The sequence below is a fragment of the Scomber japonicus genome, chromosome 18, assembly GCF_027409825.1.
Source record: "Scomber japonicus isolate fScoJap1 chromosome 18, fScoJap1.pri, whole genome shotgun sequence".
Taxonomy (NCBI): Eukaryota; Metazoa; Chordata; class Actinopteri; order Scombriformes; family Scombridae; genus Scomber; species Scomber japonicus.
Window position 1 is genome coordinate 29,258,921 of NC_070595.1, and position 22,374 is coordinate 29,281,294.

At 43.9% G+C, this 22,374-nt stretch overlaps 2 protein-coding genes across 2 annotated transcripts in view; both read right to left on the reverse strand.

Moving 5' to 3' along the window:
- The window catches only part of spns1 (SPNS lysolipid transporter 1, lysophospholipid), a 17,157-nt gene extending 5,106 nt beyond the window's left edge, over positions 1-12,051 (reverse strand). The window contains 14 exon segments of the mRNA XM_053338988.1: positions 464-486; positions 489-528; positions 1,933-2,070; positions 2,072-2,123; positions 3,661-3,718; positions 3,721-3,777; positions 3,780-3,811; positions 4,934-5,076; positions 6,051-6,117; positions 7,073-7,224; positions 8,340-8,476; positions 8,564-8,629; positions 9,342-9,569; positions 11,846-12,051. Coding sequence (XP_053194963.1) covers positions 464-486; positions 489-528; positions 1,933-2,070; positions 2,072-2,123; positions 3,661-3,718; positions 3,721-3,777; positions 3,780-3,811; positions 4,934-5,076; positions 6,051-6,117; positions 7,073-7,224; positions 8,340-8,476; positions 8,564-8,629; positions 9,342-9,561 — 1,185 coding nt within the window. The 5' untranslated portion in view covers positions 9,562-9,569; positions 11,846-12,051.
- Positions 12,052-14,111: 2,060 nt separating this feature from the next.
- On the reverse strand, positions 14,112-21,687 carry nfatc2ip (nuclear factor of activated T cells 2 interacting protein). The gene is made up of 9 exons (XM_053338989.1): positions 21,676-21,687; positions 19,883-19,981; positions 19,748-19,808; positions 19,523-19,670; positions 19,339-19,419; positions 18,014-18,314; positions 17,406-17,550; positions 15,461-15,579; positions 14,112-14,574 (listed from the first exon to the last, which is right to left on the reverse strand). Exons 1-9 carry the CDS (start codon positions 21,685-21,687, stop codon positions 14,413-14,415), a joined length of 1,128 nt encoding a protein of 375 aa, XP_053194964.1. The 3' UTR covers positions 14,112-14,412.
- Positions 21,688-22,374: the final 687 nt, after the last annotated feature.

Genomic DNA, 22,374 nt, shown 5'->3' on the forward strand with positions numbered 1-22,374 from the left:
AAACACACGTTAAAAACAACGCTAAAAACACGTTAAAACAACGTTAAAAACAACGTTAAAAACAAACGTTAAAAAACACACTTTAAAACAACGTTAACTTATCGTACATTATTACGTACGACCGGTTTACTCCGAAGCTTGTGATACGACGACGCTTGTGTGTGTGTGTGTGTGTGTCACTGTGTGTGTGTGTGTGGGTGTGTGAGTCTGTGTGTGTTTGTGTGTGTGTGTGAGTCTGTGTGTGTGTGTGTGTGTGTGTGTGTGGGTCACTGTGTGTGTGTGTGTGTGTTTGTTTGTGTGTGGGTGTGTGTGAGTCTGTGTGTGTGTGTGTGTGTGTGTGTGTGTGGTGTGTGTGGGTCACTGTGTGTGTGTGGTGTGTGTGTGGGTGTGTGTGTGTGTGTGTGTGTGTGTGTGTGAGTCTGTGTGTGTGTGTGTGTGTGTGTGTGTGTGACGTTTGTCTCACCAGCAGTATGTCGGCCACGATGCCCAGTTCATGGACAGGAACGTCTCTCCGAAGAAGATGAAAACCTGAAGAAGAAAAGTTCATTTCAGTTAACTGTGTGTGTGTGTGTGTGTGTGTGTGTGTGTGTGTGTCTCTATTAGTGGTGTGTGTGTGTGTGTGTCTCTGTGTGTGTATGTGTGTGTCTCAGTGTGTGTCTCTCAGTGTGTGTGTGTGTATCTCTGTGTCTCTCAGTGTGTGTGTGTGTGCCTCTCTCTGTGTGTGTGTGTGTGTGTGTGTATGACTCTCTCAGTGTGTGTATGTGTGTATTCATGCTTCTCTCAGTGTGTGTGTCTGTGTGTGTCTTCATGCTTCTCTCAGTGTGTGTGTGTGTGTGTGTGCCTCTCTCAGTGTGTGTGTATTCATGCCCTCTCTCAGTGTGTGTGTGTGTCTTCATGCTTCTCTCAGTGTGTGTGTGTGTATTCGTGCCTCTCTCAGTGTGTGTGTGTGTCTTCATGCTTCTCTCAGTGTGTGTGTGTGTGTGCCTCTCTCAGTGTGTGTGTATTCGTGCCTCTCTCAGTGTGTGTGTGTGTGTGTGTGTGTGTATTCATGCCTCTCTCAGTGTGTGTGTGTGTGTATGCCTCTCTCAGTGTGTGTGTGTATGCTCTCTCAGTGTGTGTGTGTGTGTGTGTGTGTGTGTGTGTTCATAGAGACTGAACCAGAAGCTTATAAAGGCAACACTTACTCTTCCGCCCCCTAGTGGCCAGAAAATGAGAACTACACCTTTAACCCTTTATAGCACACTCATTGAAAGGAAGGGAGGAAAGAAGGGAGGAAAGGAGGAAGGAAAGAAGGAAGGAAGGAAGGAAGAATGGATGGAAGGAAGGAAGGATGGAAGGAGGGAGGAAGGACCAGAGGAAAGAAGGAAGGAAGGAAGGAAGGAAGGAAGGAAGGTAGGGGGGAGGAAAGAAAGAGAGAAGGAGGGAGGGAGGAAGGAAAGAAGGAAGGGAGGAGAGAAGGAGGGAGGGAGGAAGACAGATGGAAGTAAGGAAAGGAAGGAAGGAAGGGACGGAGGAAGGAAAGAAGGAAGGGAGGAGAGAAGGAGGGAGGGAGGAAGGACAGATGGAAGGAAGGAAAGGAAGGAAGGAAGGACGAGGAAGGAAAGAAGGAAGGGAGGAGAGAAGGAGGGAGGGAGGAAGGACAGATGGAAGGAAGGACGGAGGAAATAAGGAACGAGGGAGGGAGAAAGGAAAAGAGGAAGGGAGAAAGAAGGCAGGGAGGAAGGAAAGAAAGGAAGGAAGGAAGGAAGGAAGGATATTTTGGGATATTTACAGAAGTTACCAAATATAATTATTTGCCCAATAAAGGGTTAACCTCACTGCTTTATATCGACATTTAAATATTCACGGCTGTCATTCAGTTTGAGCTCAGCGAGGACTCTGCCGGGTGGAGGACGCTGCCGGGTGGAGGACGCTGCCGGGTGGAGGACTCACGTATGTGGCGATGGTGCTGGCCTGAGCGAACACGATGGCCAGGTAGAGGAACGGAGCGGACAGCAGCAGGCCGGCGGCGCACACCAGCGGGTCCGCCCTCGCCGTCTTCTTCCTCAGCTGCCGGCTCACCTGCACGCCCGCTCGCCACGCCCAGCACGCCCGTCACGCAGGTGATGATGCCGAAAATAAGACTGGAGGAGGAGAAGAAGAGGAGGAGGAAGAGGAGGAGAAAGAGGAGGAGGAGGAAGAAGAGAAGAAGAAGAAGAAGAAGAAGAAAAAGAAGGAGGAAGAGGAAGAAGAGGAGGAGGAGGAGGAGAAGGAAGAAGAGGAGGAGGAGGAGGAGGAGGAGGAGGAGGAGGAGAGGAAGAAGAGGAAGGAGGAGGAGGAGGAGAAAGAGAAAAAGAAGAAGAAAAAGAAGGAGGAGGAGGAGGAGGAGAAAGAGAAAAAGAAGAAGAAAAAGAAGGAGGGAGGAGGAGGAAGAAGAGGAGGAGGAGGAGGAGAAGAGAAAAGAAGAAGGAAAAAGGAAGGAGGAGGAAGAAGAGGAGGAGGAGGAGGAGGAGGAGGAGGAGGAGAAAGAGAAAAAGAGAAGAAAAAGAAGGAGGAGGAAGAAGAGGAGGAGGAGGAGGAGGAGGAGGAGGAGGAGGAGGAGGAGGAGGAGAAAGAGAAAAAGAAGGAGGAAAAGAAGGAGGAGGAAGAGAGGAGGAGGAGGAGGAGGAGGAGGAGAAAGAGAAAAAGAAGAGGAAAAGAAGGAGGAGAAGAAGAGGAGGAGGAGGAGGAGGAGGGAGGAGGAGGAGGAGGAGGAGAAAGAGAAAAGAGAAGAAAGAAGGAGGAGGAGAAGAAGAAGAAAAAGAAGAAGAAGGTTAACTGTTAGTTATTCTAATCTGCTTATTTTTTACTCTAACTTTTAATATAAACCTTCCTTCTTTAATTTTTCCTTAGTTTTTCCCCTCCTTCTTTGCTCCCTCCTCCTTCCTCTTTTCCTCCTTTCCTTCGTTCCTTCCAACCTCCCTCCCTTCTCTCCTTACTTCCTTCTTCTTGTCCTCCCTCCTCCTTTTCCTTCCAACCTCCCTCCCTTCTCTCCTTACTTCCTTCTTCTTGTCCTCCCTCCCTCCTTTCCTTCCAACCTCCCTCCCCCCTCCTTACCCCTTTCCTTCCTTCCTCTTACTTCCTTTCCTTCGTTCCTTCCAACCTCCCTCCTTCCTTCCTTCTCTCCTTACTTCCTTCTGCTTTTCCTCCCTTCCTCCTTACTCCTTTCCTTCCTCCCTCTCCTAACTCCCGTACTTTACTTCAGTTTAACTTTTTTAATAACTTTTTTTTTAATTACACCTTTCATATCACACACAGATTTACACCTTAGGTTATTAATTCAAGATCAAATAAATTAAACTTCCTGAAGCGTCGTCTTCTTTCTCTCAGTGAAACTAAATCTTTGGTATTTGTCCTTTAAAAGCTGCTTTCTTTTCATTTTGTACGTCGTCTGTCAGTTTAACTTTTTAATAACTTTATAAAAGGTGATATTATGTCAGTCAGCTTTTTCTTGTGGAGTTCTTCTGCCCCCTAGTGGCCAAAAATGAGTATTACACCTTTAACATCAGCCTTATGTTTTTAATTCAAGATCAAATAAATAAACTTCCTGAAGCGTCGTCTTCTTTCTCTCAGTGAAACTAAATCTTTGGTACTTTTCTTCCAGTGAGTCACGTGAACAGTGAAGCTGAGCCGAGCAGTCACCTGTCGTCGGAGGCGCAGTGTCCCTCCACGCAGGGGCTCTTCTCCCCGGTGAACACGCCGCTCTGAACAGGAACGTCGGAGCCCAGAGAGCCAGCGAGCCGGTGACGAAGGCCACGGCGTGAAGCCCAGCGTGGAGAACAGGAAGCTGCGGCTGCAGAGGAGACAGAGACAGACGAGAGACGTGAGACACAGCAGCTACACTCAGAGAAGATACAGGAAGTAGAAATGTGTCAGGTCTCCATGGTAACAGTAATCAGAAGAAAGAAAGAAAAGGAGGAAGATTAAGAAAGAAAGAAAGACAGAAAGAAAGAAAGAAAGAAAGACAAAGAAAGAAAGAAGAAAGACAGAAAGAAAGACAAAGAGACAGAAAGAAAGAAAAGACAGAAAGAAAGAAAGAAAGAAAGACAAGAAAGAAAGAAAGACAGAAAGAAAGACAGAAAGAAAGAAAGAAAGAAAGACAAAGAAAGAAAGACAAAGAGACAGAAAGAAAGAAAGACAAAGAAAGACAGAAAGAAAGAAAAATTAGGAAGATTGGGAAAGAAGAGAAAGAATGAAGAGAAAGAAAGAAGCAGAGGAGACAGAGACAGACGAGAGACGTGAGACACAGCAGCTAAACTCAGAGAAGATACAGGAAGTAGAAATGTGTCAGGTCTCCATGGTAACAGTAATCATTCCTCCTGTTCGTACTGACGGTTACAAGATCTGCTTCGAATGTGCTTTCAGTGTTCAGTGTGTAAGAAAAGGAGGAAGGTTAGGAAAGAAAGAACGAAAGAAAGAAAGAAAAGGAGGAAGATTAGGAAGATTAAGAAAGAAAGAAAGAAAAAGGAGGAAGATTAGGAAAGAGAAAGAGGAAGATTAGGAAAGAAGGAAAAAAGGAAAGAAAGAAAGAAAAGAAGGAAGATTAGGAAAGAAAGAAAGAAAAGGAGGAAGATTAGGAAAGAAAGAAAGAAAAGGAGGAAGATTAGGAAAGAAAGAAAGAAAAGGAGGAAGATTAGGAAAGAGAGAAAGAAAAAGGAGGAGATTGAGGAAGATTAGGAAAGAAAGAAAGAAAGAAAGAAAAGGGAGGAAGATTAGGAAAGAAAGAAAGAAAGAAAGAAAGAAAGAAAGAAAGAAAGAAAAAGGAGGAAGATTCGGAAAGAAAGAAAGAAAAGGAGGAAGATTAGGAAAGAAAGAAAGAAAGAAAGAAAGAAAGAAAGAAAGAAAGAAAGAAAGAAAAGGAGGAAGATAAGGAAAGAAAGAAAGAAAGAAAGAAAGAAAGAAAGGAGGAGCCTACTTCTTGCTGAGCGCCTGCAGGTCGGTCAGCCAGCTGGTCTGATGAAGATGATGCTCCGGTCGAGCTTCGATGGCTCCTCGTTTAGGCTCTTTGACCACGAACAGCAGCAGGAGCACCGCTATGATCCCCAAACCTGGAGTCACCTGGAGGAAGAGGAGGAGGAGGAGGAGGAGGAAGAGGAGGGAGAGGAGGGAGAGGAGGAGGAGGAGGGAGAGGAGGAAGAGGAGGGAGAGGAGGAGGAGGGAGAGGAGGAAGAGAAGGGAGAGGAGGAAGAGGAGGGAGAGGAGGAGGAGGGAGAGGAGGGAGAGGAGGAAGAGGAGGAAGAGGAGGGAGAGGAAGGAGAGGAGGAAGAGGAGGGAGAAGAGGGAGGAGGAAGAGGAAGCAGAAGAGGGAGAAGAGGAGGAGGAGGAGGAAGAGAAGGGAAAGGAGGAAGAGGAGGAGGAGGAGGAGGAGGGAGAGGAAGGAGAGGAAGGAGAGGAGGAGGAGGGAGAGGAAGGAGAGGAAGGAGAGGAGGAGGAGGGAGAGGAGGATGAGGAGGATGAGGAGGAGGAAGAGGAGGAGGAGGAGGAGGAGGAGGAGAACGGAAAGGAGGAAGAGGAGGGAGAGGAGGGAGGAGGAAGAGGAGGGAAAGGAGGAAGAGGAGGAAGAGGAGGAGGAAGAGTAGGAGGAGGAAGAGGAGGGAGAGGAGGAAGAGGAGGGAGAGGAGGGAAAGGAGGAAGAGGAGGGAGAGGAGGGAGAGGAGGAAGAGGAGGGAGAGGAGGGAGAGGAGGAAGAGGAAGAAGGAGGAGGAGGGAGAGGGGGAGGAGGAGGAAGAGGAAGGAGAGGAGGAAGAGGAGGAAGAAGAGGGAAAGGAGGAGGAGGAGGGAGAGGAGGGGAGGAGGAGGAGGAGGAGGAGGAGGAGGAGGAGGGGCGAGAGGGGGGAGAGGAGGGAGAGGAGGAAGAGGAGCGAGAGGAGGAGGAGAGAGAGGAGGAGGGAGAGGAGGAAGAGAAGGGAGAGAAGGAAGAGGAGGAAGAGGAGGAGGAGGAAGAGGAGGAGGAGGAGCATCACAGTCATCACATGTTCCCATGTATTTAATGTGTGGTGAGAGAATGGGAGGATGGGAGGATGACATCATACCCTCAGAGCCCAGTGCCAGTCCTGTGCCACAGCGCTGACCTGTGACCCCACGATGTACCCCAGACCACTGAGAACACACACACACACACACACACACACACACACACACACACACACACACACACACACACACACACAACTCAGTCACTTCCTGTTTCCTGTTCATCAATAATCACTTTTATTACATCATTTTACCTCTTTTATAACAAATGATAGAAACACTGAAACACTGATTTATGCAGTATATATAACAGTATTATATATTAGGGGTGCAACGGTACAGGTAACCCACGGTAACCCACGGTAACCCACGGTAACCTTGGTTTTGGTTCGGTTCGGTTCGTGTTTTTTGTGTAAAGAGACTTTTAACTTTTTTTCTCCCAAAGTGATCTCTTTATTTTACTTGTCAGCTAAAAACTGCATTTCACAGTAAACTATTCCAGTATCTCTGGTGACTGAATAATAAACACTTTCAATGGTAAACTGCTTCGGTACAGGGGGGGGGGGCAGTGATCGATGTCGGTCCGGTGGGGGGGGGATTGGTCTAATAAGCTGCAACACACACACACACACACACACACACGAACGAAGGAAGGAAGGAAGGGAGGAAGGGAGGAAGGGAGGACAGATGGAAGGAAGGAAGGAAGAAATGAAGGAAGGAAGGAAGGAAGGAAAGTGGGCCGTATTGGACCCTCGGTGGGCTGTTTCACACACACACACAGACACACACAGACACAGACACACAGACACACACACACACACACACACACACAGACACACAGACACACAGACACACAGACACACACACACACACACACACAGATTTGCAAAACCGAAATCCCGCTGTCCATAAGGTCATATTTTTCTGGATCAAACAGTTCTATATTTGTACCGTTGCATCCCTGATATAAATATAAATATTAATATATATTAAACAGTATTTTACAGTTCACATCATCAGCTTCATAGTTATAGTTCTGAGTGTTGAGGCTGACTAAAGCTGATTAAAAGTCTGGTCCTACCTGCCCACTGGGATGGCGAAGTAAAAGATGGAGAGCATGTTGGTCCTCTTCCCTTTGACGTAGAGGTCTGCGATGATGGTGGGAGCGATGGTGGAGTAGCTGGCCTCCCCCACCCCCACCAAACCTCGGGTCAGCAGCAGAGCCCAGAAATGCTGCCGGGAACAAAAGTTTAAATAAAAAAATCATCACATCAAAGAATCATCACGTTTTCATGCTGCTGGCATTCAGGCGTGAGGAGGAGGAGGAAGAGGAGGAAGAGGAGGGAGAGGAGGGAGAGGAGGGAGAAGAGGGAGAGGAGGAAGAGGAGGGAGAAGAGGGAGAAGAGGGAGAAGAGGAAGAGGAGGAAGAGGGGGGAGAGGAGGGAGAGGAGGGAGAGGAGGGAGAGAAGGGAGAGGAGGAAGAAGAGGAAGAGGAAGAGGTGGAGGAGGGAGAGGACGAAGAGGAAGAGGAAGAGGAGGGAGAGGAGGGAGAGGGAGAAGAGGAAGAGGAGGGAGACAAGGGAGAGGAGGGAGAGGAAGAGGTGGAGGAGGAGGAGGGAAAGGAGGGAGAGGAGGAAGAGGAGGGAGAGGAAGGAGAGGAGGGAGAGGAGGAAGAGGAGGGAGAGGATGGAGAGGAGGAAGAGGAGGAGGAGGGAGAGGAAGAGGAGGAGGAGGAGGAAGAGGAGGGAGAGGAGGGAGAGGAGGGAGAAGAGGAAGAGGAGGGAGAGGGAGAAGAGGAGGAAGAGGAGGGAGAGGAAGAGGTGGAGGAGGAAGAGGTGGGAGAGGAGGAAGAGGAGGGAGAGGAGAGGAGGAAGAGGAGGGAGAGGAGGAAGAGGAGGAAGAGGAGGCAGAGGAGGAAGAGGAGGCAGAGGAGGGAGAGGAGGAAGAGGAGGGAGAGGAGGAAGAGGAGGAGGAAGAGGAGGGAGAGGAGGGAGAGGAGGGAGAGGAGGAAGAGGAGGAAGAGGAGGAAGAGCAGGGAGGAGGGAGAGGAGGGAGAGGAGGAAGAGGAGGGAGAGGAGGAGGAGGGGGGACAGGAAGAGGAGGAAGAGGAGGAAGAGGCGGGAGAGGAGGGAGAAGAGGAAGAGGAGGACGAGGAGGACGAGGAGGAAGAGGAGGGAGAGGAAGAGGAGGAAGAGGAGGAGGAGGGAGAGGTGGAAGAGGAGGAAGAGGAGGGAGAGGAAGGAGAGCAGGAAGAGGAGGGACATGAGGAAGAGGAGGGAGAGGAGGGAGAGGAAGAGGAGGAGGAGGAGAAAGAGGATTCAGGCGTAACCGTCGTCATGGCGACTCACGTCTTTAGGAGTGTAGGAGCTGGCCAGAGTCACTAAAGACCAGAACGTGATGCCGAAGCTCATGATGAACTTCCTGTTGTACCTGTCGCCGAGGTAACCGAACAACGGAGCCAGAAACATGTAGCTGCAGATGAAAACTGGAAGGAAACAAGACAACGTGAAACATGTGCAGACGTCAGGAAGGTTCTGGTTCTGCTGAGACTCTCTGCTCTGGTTTCATTTACCCGTCTGGAGCAAACCGGACTTCTCGTCATCTATTCCAAAGTACTGCTCGATGTCAGGAAGAACACCTGGAGACACATCACACCGCGGTTAGAGAGACGCTCAGAGAGACAGAACGAAGAAAGAGGAATAAAAATAAAGAACTAAGAAGATTAGGAAAGAAAGGAAGGAAGAAAGAAAGAAAGAAAGAAAGAAAGAAAAGGAAGAAGTTAGGAAGGAAAGAGAGAAAGAAAGAAAGAAAGAAAGAAGATTAGGAAAGAAAGAAAGAGAAAAGGAGGAGCATTAGGAAAGAAAGAAAGAAAAGGAGGAATATTAGGAAAGAAAGAAAGAGAAAGAAAAGGAGGAAGATTAGGAAAGAAAGAAAGAAAGAGAAAGAAAAGGGGGAATATTAGGAAAGAAAGAAAGAAAGAGAAAGAAAAGGAGGAAGAAAGAAGATTAGGAAAGAAAGAAAGAGAAAGAGAAGGAGGAAGATTAGGAAAGAAAGAAAGACAGAAAGAAAGAAAGAAAGAAAAGGAGGAATATCAGGAAAGAAAGAAAGAAAGAAAGAAAGAAAGAAAGAAAGAAAAGGAGGAATATTAGGAAAGAAAGAAAAAAAGAAAGAAAGAAAGAAAGAAAAGGAAGAATATTAGGAAAGAAAGGAAGTGGTACAGGAGTAAACAGGAAGTGGTACAGGAGTAAACAGGAAGTGGTACAGGAGTAAACAGGAAGTGGTACAGGAGTAAACAGGAAGTGGTACAGGAGTAAACAGGAAGTGGTACAGGAGTAAACAGGAAGTGGTACCTGCCACGGTGAAGCGGTCCATGTAGTTGAGCAGGTTGATGTAACAGAGGATGAAGACGGTCAGCAGCGCTCGCACCTTCGACACTCCGCTGGGCGACTCCTCCTCTTCCTCCTCCCCCCGCCGCGCTCCCCCCGCGCCGCTCCGCTCCTCCGCCCCCTCCGCCTCGCTGTCATCAGAGAAGAACGGCACCGAGTCCGACGCCGCCTCGCCCAGAGACATGGCCGCCGCTGCTGACCACAGGAAACAGAATTATATTATTATTATTATTATTATTATTATTATTATAGGGAGGGAGGAAGGAAAGAAGGTAGGTAGGGAGGAAGGGAGGAAGGAAAGGAGGGAGGCAGGGAGAAAGAAGGAAGGAAAGGAAGGAGGGAGGGAGGAAAGAAGGAAAGGAAAGAAGGAAGGTAGGAGGGAGGGAGGGAGGAAGAAAGGGAGGAAGGAAAAAGGAAGTAAAGGAAAGAAGGACAAGAGGGACAGAGGAAAGAAGGAAAGGAAAGAAGGAAGGAAGGGAGGAGGGAGGGAGAAGAACGGCCCAGAGACATGGCCGCCGCCGCTGACCACAGGAAACAGAATTATTACTAGTTTTTACTGTGAAGTCATTATAGTTCCTGTTGTCCTCGAGTCAAGGAAGGAAGGGAGGAAGGAAGGGAGGAAGGAAGGAAAGGAAGGAAGGAAGGAAGGAAAGGAAAGGAAAGGAAAGGAAGGAAAGAAGGAAGGAAAGAAAGAAGGGAGGGAGGAAGGAAGGAAGGAAGGTAGGGAGGAATGAAGGAAAAAAGAAGGAAGGAAAGGAGGAAGGAAGGAAGGAAAGGAAAGAAGGAAGGTAGGGAGGAAGGAAAGGAAAGAAGGAAGGGAGGAAAGAGAGAAGGAAAGAAAGAGAGAAGGTGAGAGGAAGCACAGATGGATGGAAGGAAGGAAGGAAGGAAGGAGAGAAGAAGAAAGAGAGGAAGGTAGGCGGAAGGAAGGAAAAAAGGGAGATGGAGGAAGGTTAATGTGTTACTGTGATAAAATGTGTCATAACTACACTACACACATAAAACTACACACATAAAACTACACATATAAAACTACACATATAAAACTACACAGATAAAACTACACATATAAAACCTAACAGTAAATCATCTCACATTAAATCTAACAGTGTTTAAATGGAGTGAGGTTCAATGAGCAAGATGTTAAGTAAACGGGTTATAATAATGTTTATCTGCTGCACGTTGAGTCGGTTAAATACCTCCATACACAACGAAGCTTTTCATAAATAATCATCAGTAATGTGAATAAATAAATAAATAAATGAGTCACCGCTAATTATGAAGGTTTTGTTGTATTATTAGCCTATCATTAAAAAAAACAGTGGAACACCAAATTAAGGCCGGGTGATAAAGACAAAATCAGTTATATCATCATATATTTAATGATATTGATATTAACACTATTGAAATTATGATTATTGATGTTTAAACCACATATTTACACAATGAAATATCTAAGAAATAATCATCAGTAATGTGGATGAATTAGTGAGTGAAGGTAAACATTTAAAAAAAAAAGGCAATTCATAAAATGATAATATCCAAATTAATAATTAACCTAAGACTATAGGCTAGCTATATCTAGCCTTGTACCGTGATATCGATATAAAATCAATAAATTGCCCGGCTCTTAATCAAAAGTAGGAAGTTCACAGATTACATGAAAAGTGTAAAAATTGATCTCTTAAAGAGTTAAACTGTGCTTTTAAAAAGAAAAAGAAAAAGTCATTTATTTTTAATTAATCTGTTTAGACGTCGGCTGGAGTGAGACGCCACGCAGTGACGCAATGACGCAGCACGTGAGTTTAACGTCAACCGGCTGAAAACAAACACACCGGCGTTTCTGTTTAACTCTGGTTTAACTTAGTGACTTTCTCATAAAAAAGCCTTTGATTTGAGTTTAATCCTTTTTAAAAATGTACAATAATCTGTGTAATATCTAATCAAAGTTAAATTGCATTCAGGTGACTCGTTCACGTAAGGTAACGTAACGTAACGTAACGTGAGAAAAGTCACCAGTTGAAACCAAAACACCGGACAAATCTGATTTATTCGGTTAGTTTTCACGAATTAAAAACACTGAAGTGAACGTTTCTGACTCAGCACTTTAAATAATTAACAAAGGAAAACAGAGAGAGAGAAAGAGGGTGACTAACAGGGGATGTTTGTGTGTTTTCAACGGCCGCCGTCACTATTTTAAGCCATGGCGTATTCAGCCGGGAGTCACCAGATAACACGGTGACCAGTTAAACCATAACACCACATAACACGACCAGTTAAACCATAACACCACATAACAAGGCGATCAGTCAAACCGTGACACCAGTTAACACAATGACCAGTTAAACCGTGACACCAGTTAACACAATGACCAGTTAAACCGTGACAACAGGTAACACGGTGACCAGTTAAACTGTGGCACCAGATAACACGGTGACCAGTTAAACCATAACACCAGCTCTGTTTACCTGCAGGATGAGTCTGTCTGACGCTTCTTTCTTCTCTCCACTTGGGCCACAAATCTTCTCCTTTTCTTCTTCTTGTCGAGCAGAGTCACTGACGCTATTTAAAACACATGCTGACACCCTGTCGGTTTAAAGCAGGCCACGTTAAAAATAAAAACTCTGTGTTTAAAAAACGCTGCGGAGCTCTTCACTGGTGACATTTGTTTGCTTCCGCCATGATGGATCTGAACCAAACTTCCGCTTTGTAGCTCACATGACTTTATTTAGAAGTCACATGACAAAATAACATGATTACACCAGAGACAGCCTTAGAAGGACTTTGATTACACCCAGCAGCAGATGTAGACAAGTATAATTTAAATACTTGTATTTTACTGTAGTACAGTTTGAGGTACTAGTACTTTACTGTAGTACAGTTTGAGGTACTAGTACTTTACTGTAGTATTTCCATGTGAGGTACTTTCTACTCCACTACATTTATTGAACAGCTTTAGTTACTTTTCAGATGCAGATTTGACACAATGGAAAATATAACAAGCTTTTAAAATCCAACACATTGTTAAAGATGAAACCAGTCAGCAGTGTGTAGTCGGCTCACATTTCAGATGTCTATGAGTTGTTAACAGCTCCACCAAATACTGATTCTTCCCTCTAAACTTCTCACATGCTTTCATTTCAATAAATGTTCAAATGATCCAATATTTCAGCAAAAATCAAAGATTAGAGAAAAAGTCCAAAAACTGAAAACACATTTGTGTATCAGAACTTTGTTTTTTCTTCTTTCCCATTAATCATCTCAGCAGCCCTCACATTTATCTGCTGACCCTTTGGAGGGGCCCCACCCCTAGGTTGGGAACCACTGGACTAAACTAGCTAACTGTATATAAAGTAGTATAAACTAGCTAACTGTATATAAAGTAGTATAAACTAGCTAACTGTATATAAAGTAATGTATACTAGCTAACTGTATATAAAGTAGTATAAACTAGCTAACTGTATATAAAGTAGTATAAACTAGCTAACTGTATATAAAGTAGTATAAACTAGCTAACTGTATATATAGTATAAACTAGCTAACTGTATATAAAGTAGTATAAACTAGCTAACCGTATATAAAGTAGTATAAACTAGCTAACTGTATATAAAGTAGTATAAACTAGCTAACTGTATATAAAGTAGTATAAACTAGCTAACTGTATATAAAGTAGTATAAACTAGCTAACTGTATATAAAGTAGTATAAACTAGCTAACTGTATATAAAGTAGTATAAACTAGCTAACTGTATATAAAGTAGTATAAACTAGCTAACTGTATATAAAGTAGTTTAACTAGCTAACTGTATATAAAGTAGTATAAACTAGCTAACTGTATATAAAGTAGTATAAACTAGCTAACTGTATATAAAGTAGTGTAAACTAGCTAACTGTATATAAAGTAGTATAAACTAGCTAACTGTATATAAAGTAGTGTAAACTAGCTAACTGTATATAAAGTAGTATAAACTAGCTAACTGTATATAAAGTAGTATAAACTAGCTAACTGTATATATAGTATAAACTAGCTAACTGTATATAAAGTAGTGGAAACTAGCTAACTGCATATAAAGTAGTATAAACTAGCTAACTGTATATAAAGTAGTATAAACTAGCTAACTGTATATAAAGTAGTGTAAACTAGCTAACTGTATATAAAGTAGTATAAACTAGCTAACTGTATATAAAGTAGTTTAACTAGCTAACTGTATATAAAGTAGTATAAACTAGCTAACTGTATATAAAGTAGTGTAAACTAGCTAACTGTATATAAGTAGTGTAAACTAGCTAACTGTATATAAAGTAGTATAAACTAGCTAACTGTATATAAAGTAGTGTAAACTAGCTAACTGTATATAAAGTAGTGTAAACTAGCTAACTGTATATAAAGTAGTGTAAACTAGCTCCACCTCCAGCAGCTACAACAGTAACATGCTGCTCTAACACTGATGCTTCACTATTAATAATCTAATGATGTCATATATAATAATATATCACTACTTTTACTGTAATACTGCATACTACATCACTATAATACTGCAGTACTTTTATTGATATTTCATTATTAATAAAAGCAGAAGCAGAATTAGTTTGGTGAGGAAATATTATTATTATTTTGGATGTTTTATTCTCTTTATAGAAAAACACGAACAACTCTCAACTGAAGTAAAAAGAAAAGTTGTAATTCAGTGAAAGAAGAAAACGACTTTTGACACTTTGCTGATCATTCCGTACCTTAACTTTATTAACAATTGAACATTTGCTAGTAACAGAGTATTTTAACACATCAAAAAAAAGAACACTTACAAAAAGAAAAGATCAGAATCTATCATACAGTCACAGAAACATTCAGTCAAGATCACAACTGTACAACTGGTCCTATTTTTTATTTTTTTTATTATTCATTTCAAATAGTGTCTAAAAATATAATTTGTACTCTGAACTGCTGCATCTTTTCGTCTCATTTGTAATAAATAAAGTGACTTTAACCGAACTAATAATCGTTTCTCTCTTTTCTTGAAGCAGACTCGAGCGCGTCACATCCACACCTCGATGATGTCACCGTCCTCCATGTCCAGCTGAGCCGGCGTTTGGCTCGCCGTCACTTTGGCGCCGTCGAACTGGAAGCTGACGTTCTTCTTGGCGCCGACGGACATCTTTGACAAATACTGGGAGAAGATGGAGCCCAGCGACTCCTCCTAAAAAACCACAGAGAGGGAGAGATGTTCAGCTGATGATGGAGGAGGAGGAAGAGGAGGAGGGGGAAGAAGAAGGAGGAAGAGGAGGAGGAGGAGAAGGACAAGTAGGAGGAAGAGCGGGAGGAGGAAGAGGAAGGAGGATGAAGAGCAGGAGGAAGAGGAGGAAGAGGAAGGAGGATGAAGAGCAGGAGGAGGAGGAAGAAGGACAAGCTGATGATGGAGAGGAGGAGCAGAAGGAGGAAGAGGAGGAGGAAGGAGGAGGAAGAAGAAGGAGAAGCTGATGATGGAGGAGGAGGAGCAGAAGGAGGAAGAGGAGGAGGAGGAGAAGGACAAGTAGGAGGAAGAGGAGGAAGAGCAGGAGGAGGAGGAAGAGGAAGGAGGATGAAGAGCAGGAGGAAGAGGAGGAAGAGGAAGGAGGATGAAGAGCAGGAGGAGGAGGAAGAAGGACAAGCTGATGATGGAGAGGAGGAGCAGAAGGAGGAGGAGGAGGAGAAGGGGAAGGAAGAGGAGGAGAAGCAGAAGGACAAGTAAGAGGAAGAGCAGGAGGAAGAGGAAGAGGAAGGAGGATGAAGAGCAGGAGGAGGGTGAGGAGGAAGGCGGAGCAAAAGCAGGAGGACAAGGAGGGGGGGAGAAGAAGAGGAGGAGGAAAAGAGGAAGAAGAAGCTGATGGAGAGGAGAAGCAGAAGGACATGGAGGAGGAAGAGCAGGAGGAAGAGGAAGAGGAGGACGAGCAGGAGGAGGAGGAGGAGCAGGAGGAGGAAGAGGGGGAGGAGCAGGAGGAGGAGCAGAAGGAGGAGGAAGAGGAGGAGGAAAAGGAGCAGTAGGAGGAAGAGGAGGAGGAGGAGGAAGAGGAGCAGAAGGAGGAAGAGGAAGAGTTATATCGTACTGTGTGCAGAGAGAACTCCTGCGTTGCGTCTCTGTCTTTGCTCTGCAGTCTCACAGTGATGATGCTGCTGCTGTCGTCGACGGCGACGCTTTTATCCTCCGCTGCCATGGTAACGCACTCTGCAGGAAAGGATGCACAAATACACTTTTAATATTAACGTTTATTTCAATTTTACAGAAACGTCGTTAAACGTTAAATCATGAACAATAACTCTCACTGAAAACAGAGAGAAAAACTAGAAGTATAGAAAATAATGTTTAATGACAGATTTTGAGATTTAGTGAAAGTGAAGATTTTAGAGATAGATAGACGGATGGATGGATGATAGATAGATAGATGGATAGATAGGTAGATGGATAGATAAAATAGATTTTAGTATATAAATATAAATTAAATGAGTAATCAAATGATCATGAATTATAACAATAAAAAACACAAAAATAAAAGTAAATTGCATAAATCCTATATGACATAAACACACAGACAGAAGCTAGCTCCTACTGCTAGAAGCTGTTAGTGGCTCACTTTAAATCAAACAGGTTAAATTAACAGGTTTTCATCAGCTTCCTGTCAAACATCTGGAGCTCGTCTCAAACCTTTCACCCTCAGTCTGGACGGATTGATCACATTCCTCTGATCTGATCAACCAGCTGCTCTCACCATTGATTTCCACATCACACTGTTCACTTTGATCAGAGAAGCTCAGAGAAATCCCAGACTCTCTGTCACTTTCCTGCCCTCTGACCCTTCTCCTCTTCCTCTTCCTCTTCTTCCTCCTCCTCTTCTTCCTCCAGACTGGCACACAAACAGGAGAGTCTGCTTAACCTTTGACCCCATCTGTTTTGACAGTTCCTTCCTTCCTTCCTTCTTTCTTTCTTTCCTCCCTTCCTTCTTTCTTTCCTTCCTCATCCCCATTTCTTCCCTCGGTCCTTCATCCCTTCCTTTCCTCCTTTCCTTCAACCCTTCCTTTCCTCCCTTCTTTCCCTTCCTCCTTTCCTCCCTCCTTCCTCTTTCTTTCCTCAGCCTTACCTTCCCCCTTTCCTTCCTTCTTTCCTCTTTTCCTTTCTTCCTCCCTCCTTTCCTCCGTCTTTCATCCCTTCCTTCCCTTCCCTCCTTCCCTCCTTCCTTCTTCCTCCTTTCCTTCCTTGACTCAAGGACAACAGGAGAAATGTGTTATTTTCTTGGCTTCTGTCGTCAGTAATAAGAATAATGTTTCAGTGCCATCTGGTGGCGTAAATGAGAACTGCACCATTAACTCAAAACTATCCTATAAACACTCATACACACACAGACAGTAACACACACACACACTGATACACACAGACACACAGACACACACACTGACACATGCACACACAGACACACACAGACAGTAACACACACACACACACTGACACATGCACACACTGACACACACACAGACACACACTCATACACACACAGACAGTAACACACACACACTCTGATACACACAGACATACATACACACAGACACACACACTGACACATACGCACACACTGATACACACACACACACACACACAGACAGTAACACACACACACACTGATACACACAGACATACATACACACAGACACACACACTGACACATACACACACACTGATACACACACACACACACACACAGACAGTAACACACACACACACTGATACATACACACAGACACACAAACACACACACTGACACATACACACACACTGATACACACACACACACACACACACACAGACAGTAACACACACACACATACACACAGACACAGAGACACACAAACACACACATACACACACACGCACACTGACACACACACACACACACACACAGACAGTAACACACACACACACTGACACACACACACATACACACACACACACTGATACACACAAACACACACAAACACACTGATACACAAACACACACACACCTATGATGTCAGCGATGCCGAGGCCGAGCTCGCTGACGGTGGCGTCTGTCGGCAGCTCCACTTCCTCCCTCAACAACAGTAGGCGAGGGGGCGGGACTTTAAGAATGACGGACAGCTGGCTCACCACGTCGCTCAGAGGCGTCGACTGAAACGAAACACACAAAACGTAAAGAGACGAATTTTTCCTAAACGCCTCCTTCATCTTCATCTTCGCCTGAGGAAGAGGAGGAGAAGGAAGAGGAGGAGAAAGAGGAGGAGGAGGAAGAGGAGGAGAAAGAGGAGGAGGAAGAGGAGGAGGAGAAAGAGGAGGAGGAGGAGGAGAAAAAGGAGGAGGAAGAGGAAGAGGAGGAGAAAGAGGAGGAAGAGGAAGAGGAGAAGGAGGAGAAAGAGGAGGAATGGGAAGAGAAAGAGGAGGAGGATGAGAAAGAGGAGGAAGAGGAGGAGGAAGAGGAGGAGGAGGAAGAGGAGGAGGAGGAAGAGGAAGAGGAGGAGAAAGAGGAGGAGAAAGAGGAAGAGGAGGAAGAGGAGGAGGAGAAAGAGGAGGAGGAGAAGAAAGAGGAGGAGGAGGAGAAAGAGAAAGAGGAGGAAGAAGAGGAGGAGCAACGTACCGACAGAACCGGGATCTTGTGGACGACCGTCCGGCATCGGATCTTGAGTGGAATCTCTCGGACTAACGAGCTGTACGGCGAATCCTGGGAGCCGGAGAGAGGGTTTATGATGATGATGTCATCGTCGTCGTCATGGCGGTGGACGTTGTTGTTGTCCTCGGGGGTCACGATGATGATGTCATCGTCGTCTTGTGGCTCGCCGAACGATGCAGACGGAGGGCCTCGCCGACGCCTCGCCCTCCTGCCCCGAGGCTCCGGGGAGAGGAGGGAGTTCACTGCCCTGAGCTTCCTGTCAATCTCACTGACACACACACACACACACACACACACACACACACACACACACACACACACACACACACACACACACACACACACACACACACACACACACACACACACACACACACACAGTTGGTCTCAGACTGAGGTTGGTCAAGCGCATTGGTGGCGCGTTGCTATTTTGAGGCAGAGGAAAGAGATTGCGCTAGTGCTGGGCGGTATGACCAAAAATGTATATCACGGTATTTTTCAAAATAAAAGCGTTTTTTTTTTTTTTTAGGGCTGTCAGCGTTAACGCGTTAATCGCGATTAGATTAATGCAATCCATAACGTGTTAATGTTTTTTAATCACATTTTAATGTTGCAAGCCTTTTTGTCCCTTCTACTCCCCCGTAGACGGCTCCTCTAGCTGTAGCGCTATGCTTTGAAGTGGCCTCCTGCAGTAAACCTACCGCGCTGATGGAAAGTAAGAGAGCTACTGGACTTTTGAACGGCTTGTTTAACTTTAAAACACTTCCAGACGCTTCAGTTGACAAGTCAAAAGTAAAATGCAACCTGTGTCAAACGGAGTTTAACTACCACCGGAGTACGTGGAGTTTGAGTTAGCACCTCCACGCTAAACACCCAGGTGCAGCCAAGCCAGCCTCAGCTCCACCAAAGGACCATTTTGGAGTGTGGGAGTCGCAGCAGAGCCGTGATTGATTCCCAGTTAAGACACTCTGGTAAGAAATGCTTTACATTATGGGCTTAAAACTGCCTTCAAATGGAAAATAACAGGATTTTAAACATGCAATTCAAAACGCCATTAATCGCAATTAACTATGGAAATTCTGCGATTAATCTCGATTAAATAAATTAATCGTTTGAGAGCCCTAGTTTTTCACATCTTCTACTGGTTGAGAGAGGAACTACTACTCTACTGCAGTAGATTGACTTCGGATGGACTATTCTACTGTCATGATGAGTGAATAGTAGTAATATCAGGGCTGCTAACACATACAATGGACACACACACACACACACACACACACACACACACACACCTGATCTTCTGGGTGACCTTCCTCGATGGTTTCTGAACTGGGCTCTCTGGTGGAGGGGGTGAGGGGCAGCGGACGGCTTCCCTGAAATAACAAAACACACACGGGATGATTTCTGTTCATTAATGAGCGGAGTGGGTTTACTCATTCTGCTCTGGTTCAATCAGACTGACACTTCTCTACTCACAGCTCTTTCCTCCTCTCCTCATCCTCCGCTTTGTTCTGCACGCGCTCAGTCTCGTCCTCAGAGTCGCTGAGCAGGACGTCGTTGAGCGCCGCCGCCGTTCCTCGAGATGAAAACATCTGCGACAGCAAATTGTCGTCCGCTCCGTCGTCTGGAGACAAACAGAAGATCAGCCGACGGCCGCACAGCAGGAAATACCAGCGGAGCTTAATGAACCTGGAGCTTTACCTGCGTTCTGTGTCTCAGTGAAGACCGGAGCCATGGGCTTCAGGTGCAGACTGTTGTTTACCTGAGAACAACATTCAACATTAAAGCACGAACGGATCCGGATGTGATTCCTGACTCAGATCCTCCGTACTTTACCTTGTTGGAGTAAATCGGAACCGGGACGACGGCTGACGGGTCGAGGCGCCGCCGTTTGGGCGGAGGCTTCACAGCCGGCTGCTTCTCGCTGTCAGATACCTGAAGAACAGAGACGGAGGCTGATACCTGAGTACAGTTAGAGGTACTAGTACTTTACTGTAGTACAGTCTGAGGTACTAGTACTTTACTGTAGTACAGTTAGAGGTACTAGTACTTTACTGTAGTACAGTTAGAGGTACTAGTACTTTACTGTAGTACAGTTTGAGGTACTAGTACTTTACTGTAGTATTTCCATGTGAGGTACTTTCTACTCCACTACATTTATTGAACAGCTTTAGTTACTTTTCAGATGCAGATTTGACACAATGGAAAATATAACAAGCTTTTAAAATCCAACACATTGTTAAAGATGAAACCAGTCAGCAGTGTGTAGTCGGCTCACATTTCAGATGTCTATGAGTTGTTAACAGCTCCACCAAATACTGATTCTTCCCTCTAAACTTCTCACATGCTTTCATTTCAATAAATGTTCAAATGATCCAATATTTCAGCAACAATCAAAGATTAGAGAAAAAGTCTAAAAACTGAAAACACATTTGTGAATCAGAACTTTGTTTTTTCTTCTTTCCCATTAATCATCTCAGCAGCCCTCACATTTATCTGCTGACCCTTTGGAGGGGCCCCACCCCTAGGTTGGGAACCACTGGACTAAACTAGCTAACTGTATATGAAGTAGTATAAACTAGCTAACTGTATATGAAGTAGTATAAACTAGCTAACTGTATATAAAGTAGTATAAACTAGCTAACTGTATATAAAGTAGTATAAACTAGCTAACTGTATATAAAGTAGTATAAACTAGCTAACTGTATATAAAGTAGTATAAACTAGCTAACTGTATATAAAGTAGTATAAACTAGCTAACTGTATATAAAGTAGTGTAAACTAGCTAACTGTATATGAAGTAGTGTAAACTAGCTAACTGTATATGAAGTAGTGTAAACTAGCTAACTGTATATAAAGTAGTATAAACTAGCTAACTGTATATAAAGTAGTGTAAACTAGCTAACTGTATATGAAGTAGTGTAAACTAGCTAACTGTATATAAAGTAGTATGAACTAGCTAACTGTATATAAAGTAATATAAACTAGCTAACTGTATATAAAGTAGTATAAACTAGCTAACTGTATATAAAGTAGTATAAACTAGCTAACTGTATATAAAGTAGTATAAACTAGCTAACTGTATATAAAGTAGTGTAAACTAGCTAACTGTATATAAAGTAGTATAAACTAGCTAACTGTATATAAAGTAGTATAAACTAGCTAACTGTATATAAAGTAGTATAAACTAGCTCCACCTCCAGCAGCTACAACAGTAACATGCTGCTCTAACACTGATGCTTCACTATTAATAATCTAATGATGTCATATATAATAATATATCACTACTTTTACTGTAATACTGCATACTACATCACTCATGATACTTTTAATTGTTTTCATTGTCTGATGTGAAACTGAAACTAGTGTTGAGCAGCTGATGCTGTATATAAATGTTGTAAATGAGAGCTGTATAATATTATAGACTAATATAACAAACATCTGCTCGTTTACATTTATTCCTCTTTGGAGGCATTTTAACAGCTTTTGTTCTTTCACGACATTAACATTTGACTTTTCTCTGACAGCGTCTTTAATCACAACACCCTTACAGCTCGTGTAGTTGACGTGTCTTCTCGTCTCGGTGTGTTTTATGTGGATAAAAGCAGCAGATGTTGTCAGATACTCACCGCTTCAGCCATGATTGTTTCTGTTTGCGCGCGTTACCGTTGATGCGTTCACGTGCTCTGACTGCAGGTTGCCTTCAGGTGCTGTGGGAAATATGTGCTCTCTCTATAGACTGTCGCTCCTTTACTTCTTCTGTTGGTTTCTATGATGGTTGGAAAACAACTCTCAGCGTGCATTACCGCCACCTACTGATCTGAGGTGTGAAAGATGTGTCTGGGTCAATGATGTGTATTTTAATCTTTCATTCGCAGTTTTATGCTGCTGACTTATATTTAATGCTCTATTCTAGTCTCTATCTCTCTATTCTAGTTTGTATTTTATTTTTCTCTCTTTCTATTTTTCTGTACTTTGTTTTTTTTTATTAGTGGGTTTTTTTGTTGTTGTTTTTTTAATTGTATGTTTTAATGTTTCCATGTTTCTACTATTATTGGGTTTTATGTTATTTACTGTAGGCGGATAAATTATTTCTCTATTTATGATTCTTTTGTGGTTACACCATTTGACATTTTCAGGAACATTCAGTCTTACTTTTGGTAAAGAAAATGGTGCAAATGTCATTTCAGATTATATATAAAAAATTACAGTACCAGTCAAAAGTTTGGACACACTTTGTCATTTTCTGTTTCCGGTGAGTGCATGTAACAACACACATCTAAATTAGAATTAATCTATTAATTGTGCTTACTGCAACCATTACTGGA

Coding starts and splice junctions, on each gene's coding strand:
- nfatc2ip (XM_053338989.1), bottom strand. Junction 19,671..19,747: donor CACTGAGACACAGAACGCAG/GTAAAGCTCCAG, acceptor GTTTGTCTCCAG/ACGACGGAGCGGACGACAAT. Junction 15,580..17,405: donor CGGCATCGCTGACATCATAG/GTGTGTGTGTGT, acceptor CCTTTCCTGCAG/AGTGCGTTACCATGGCAGCG.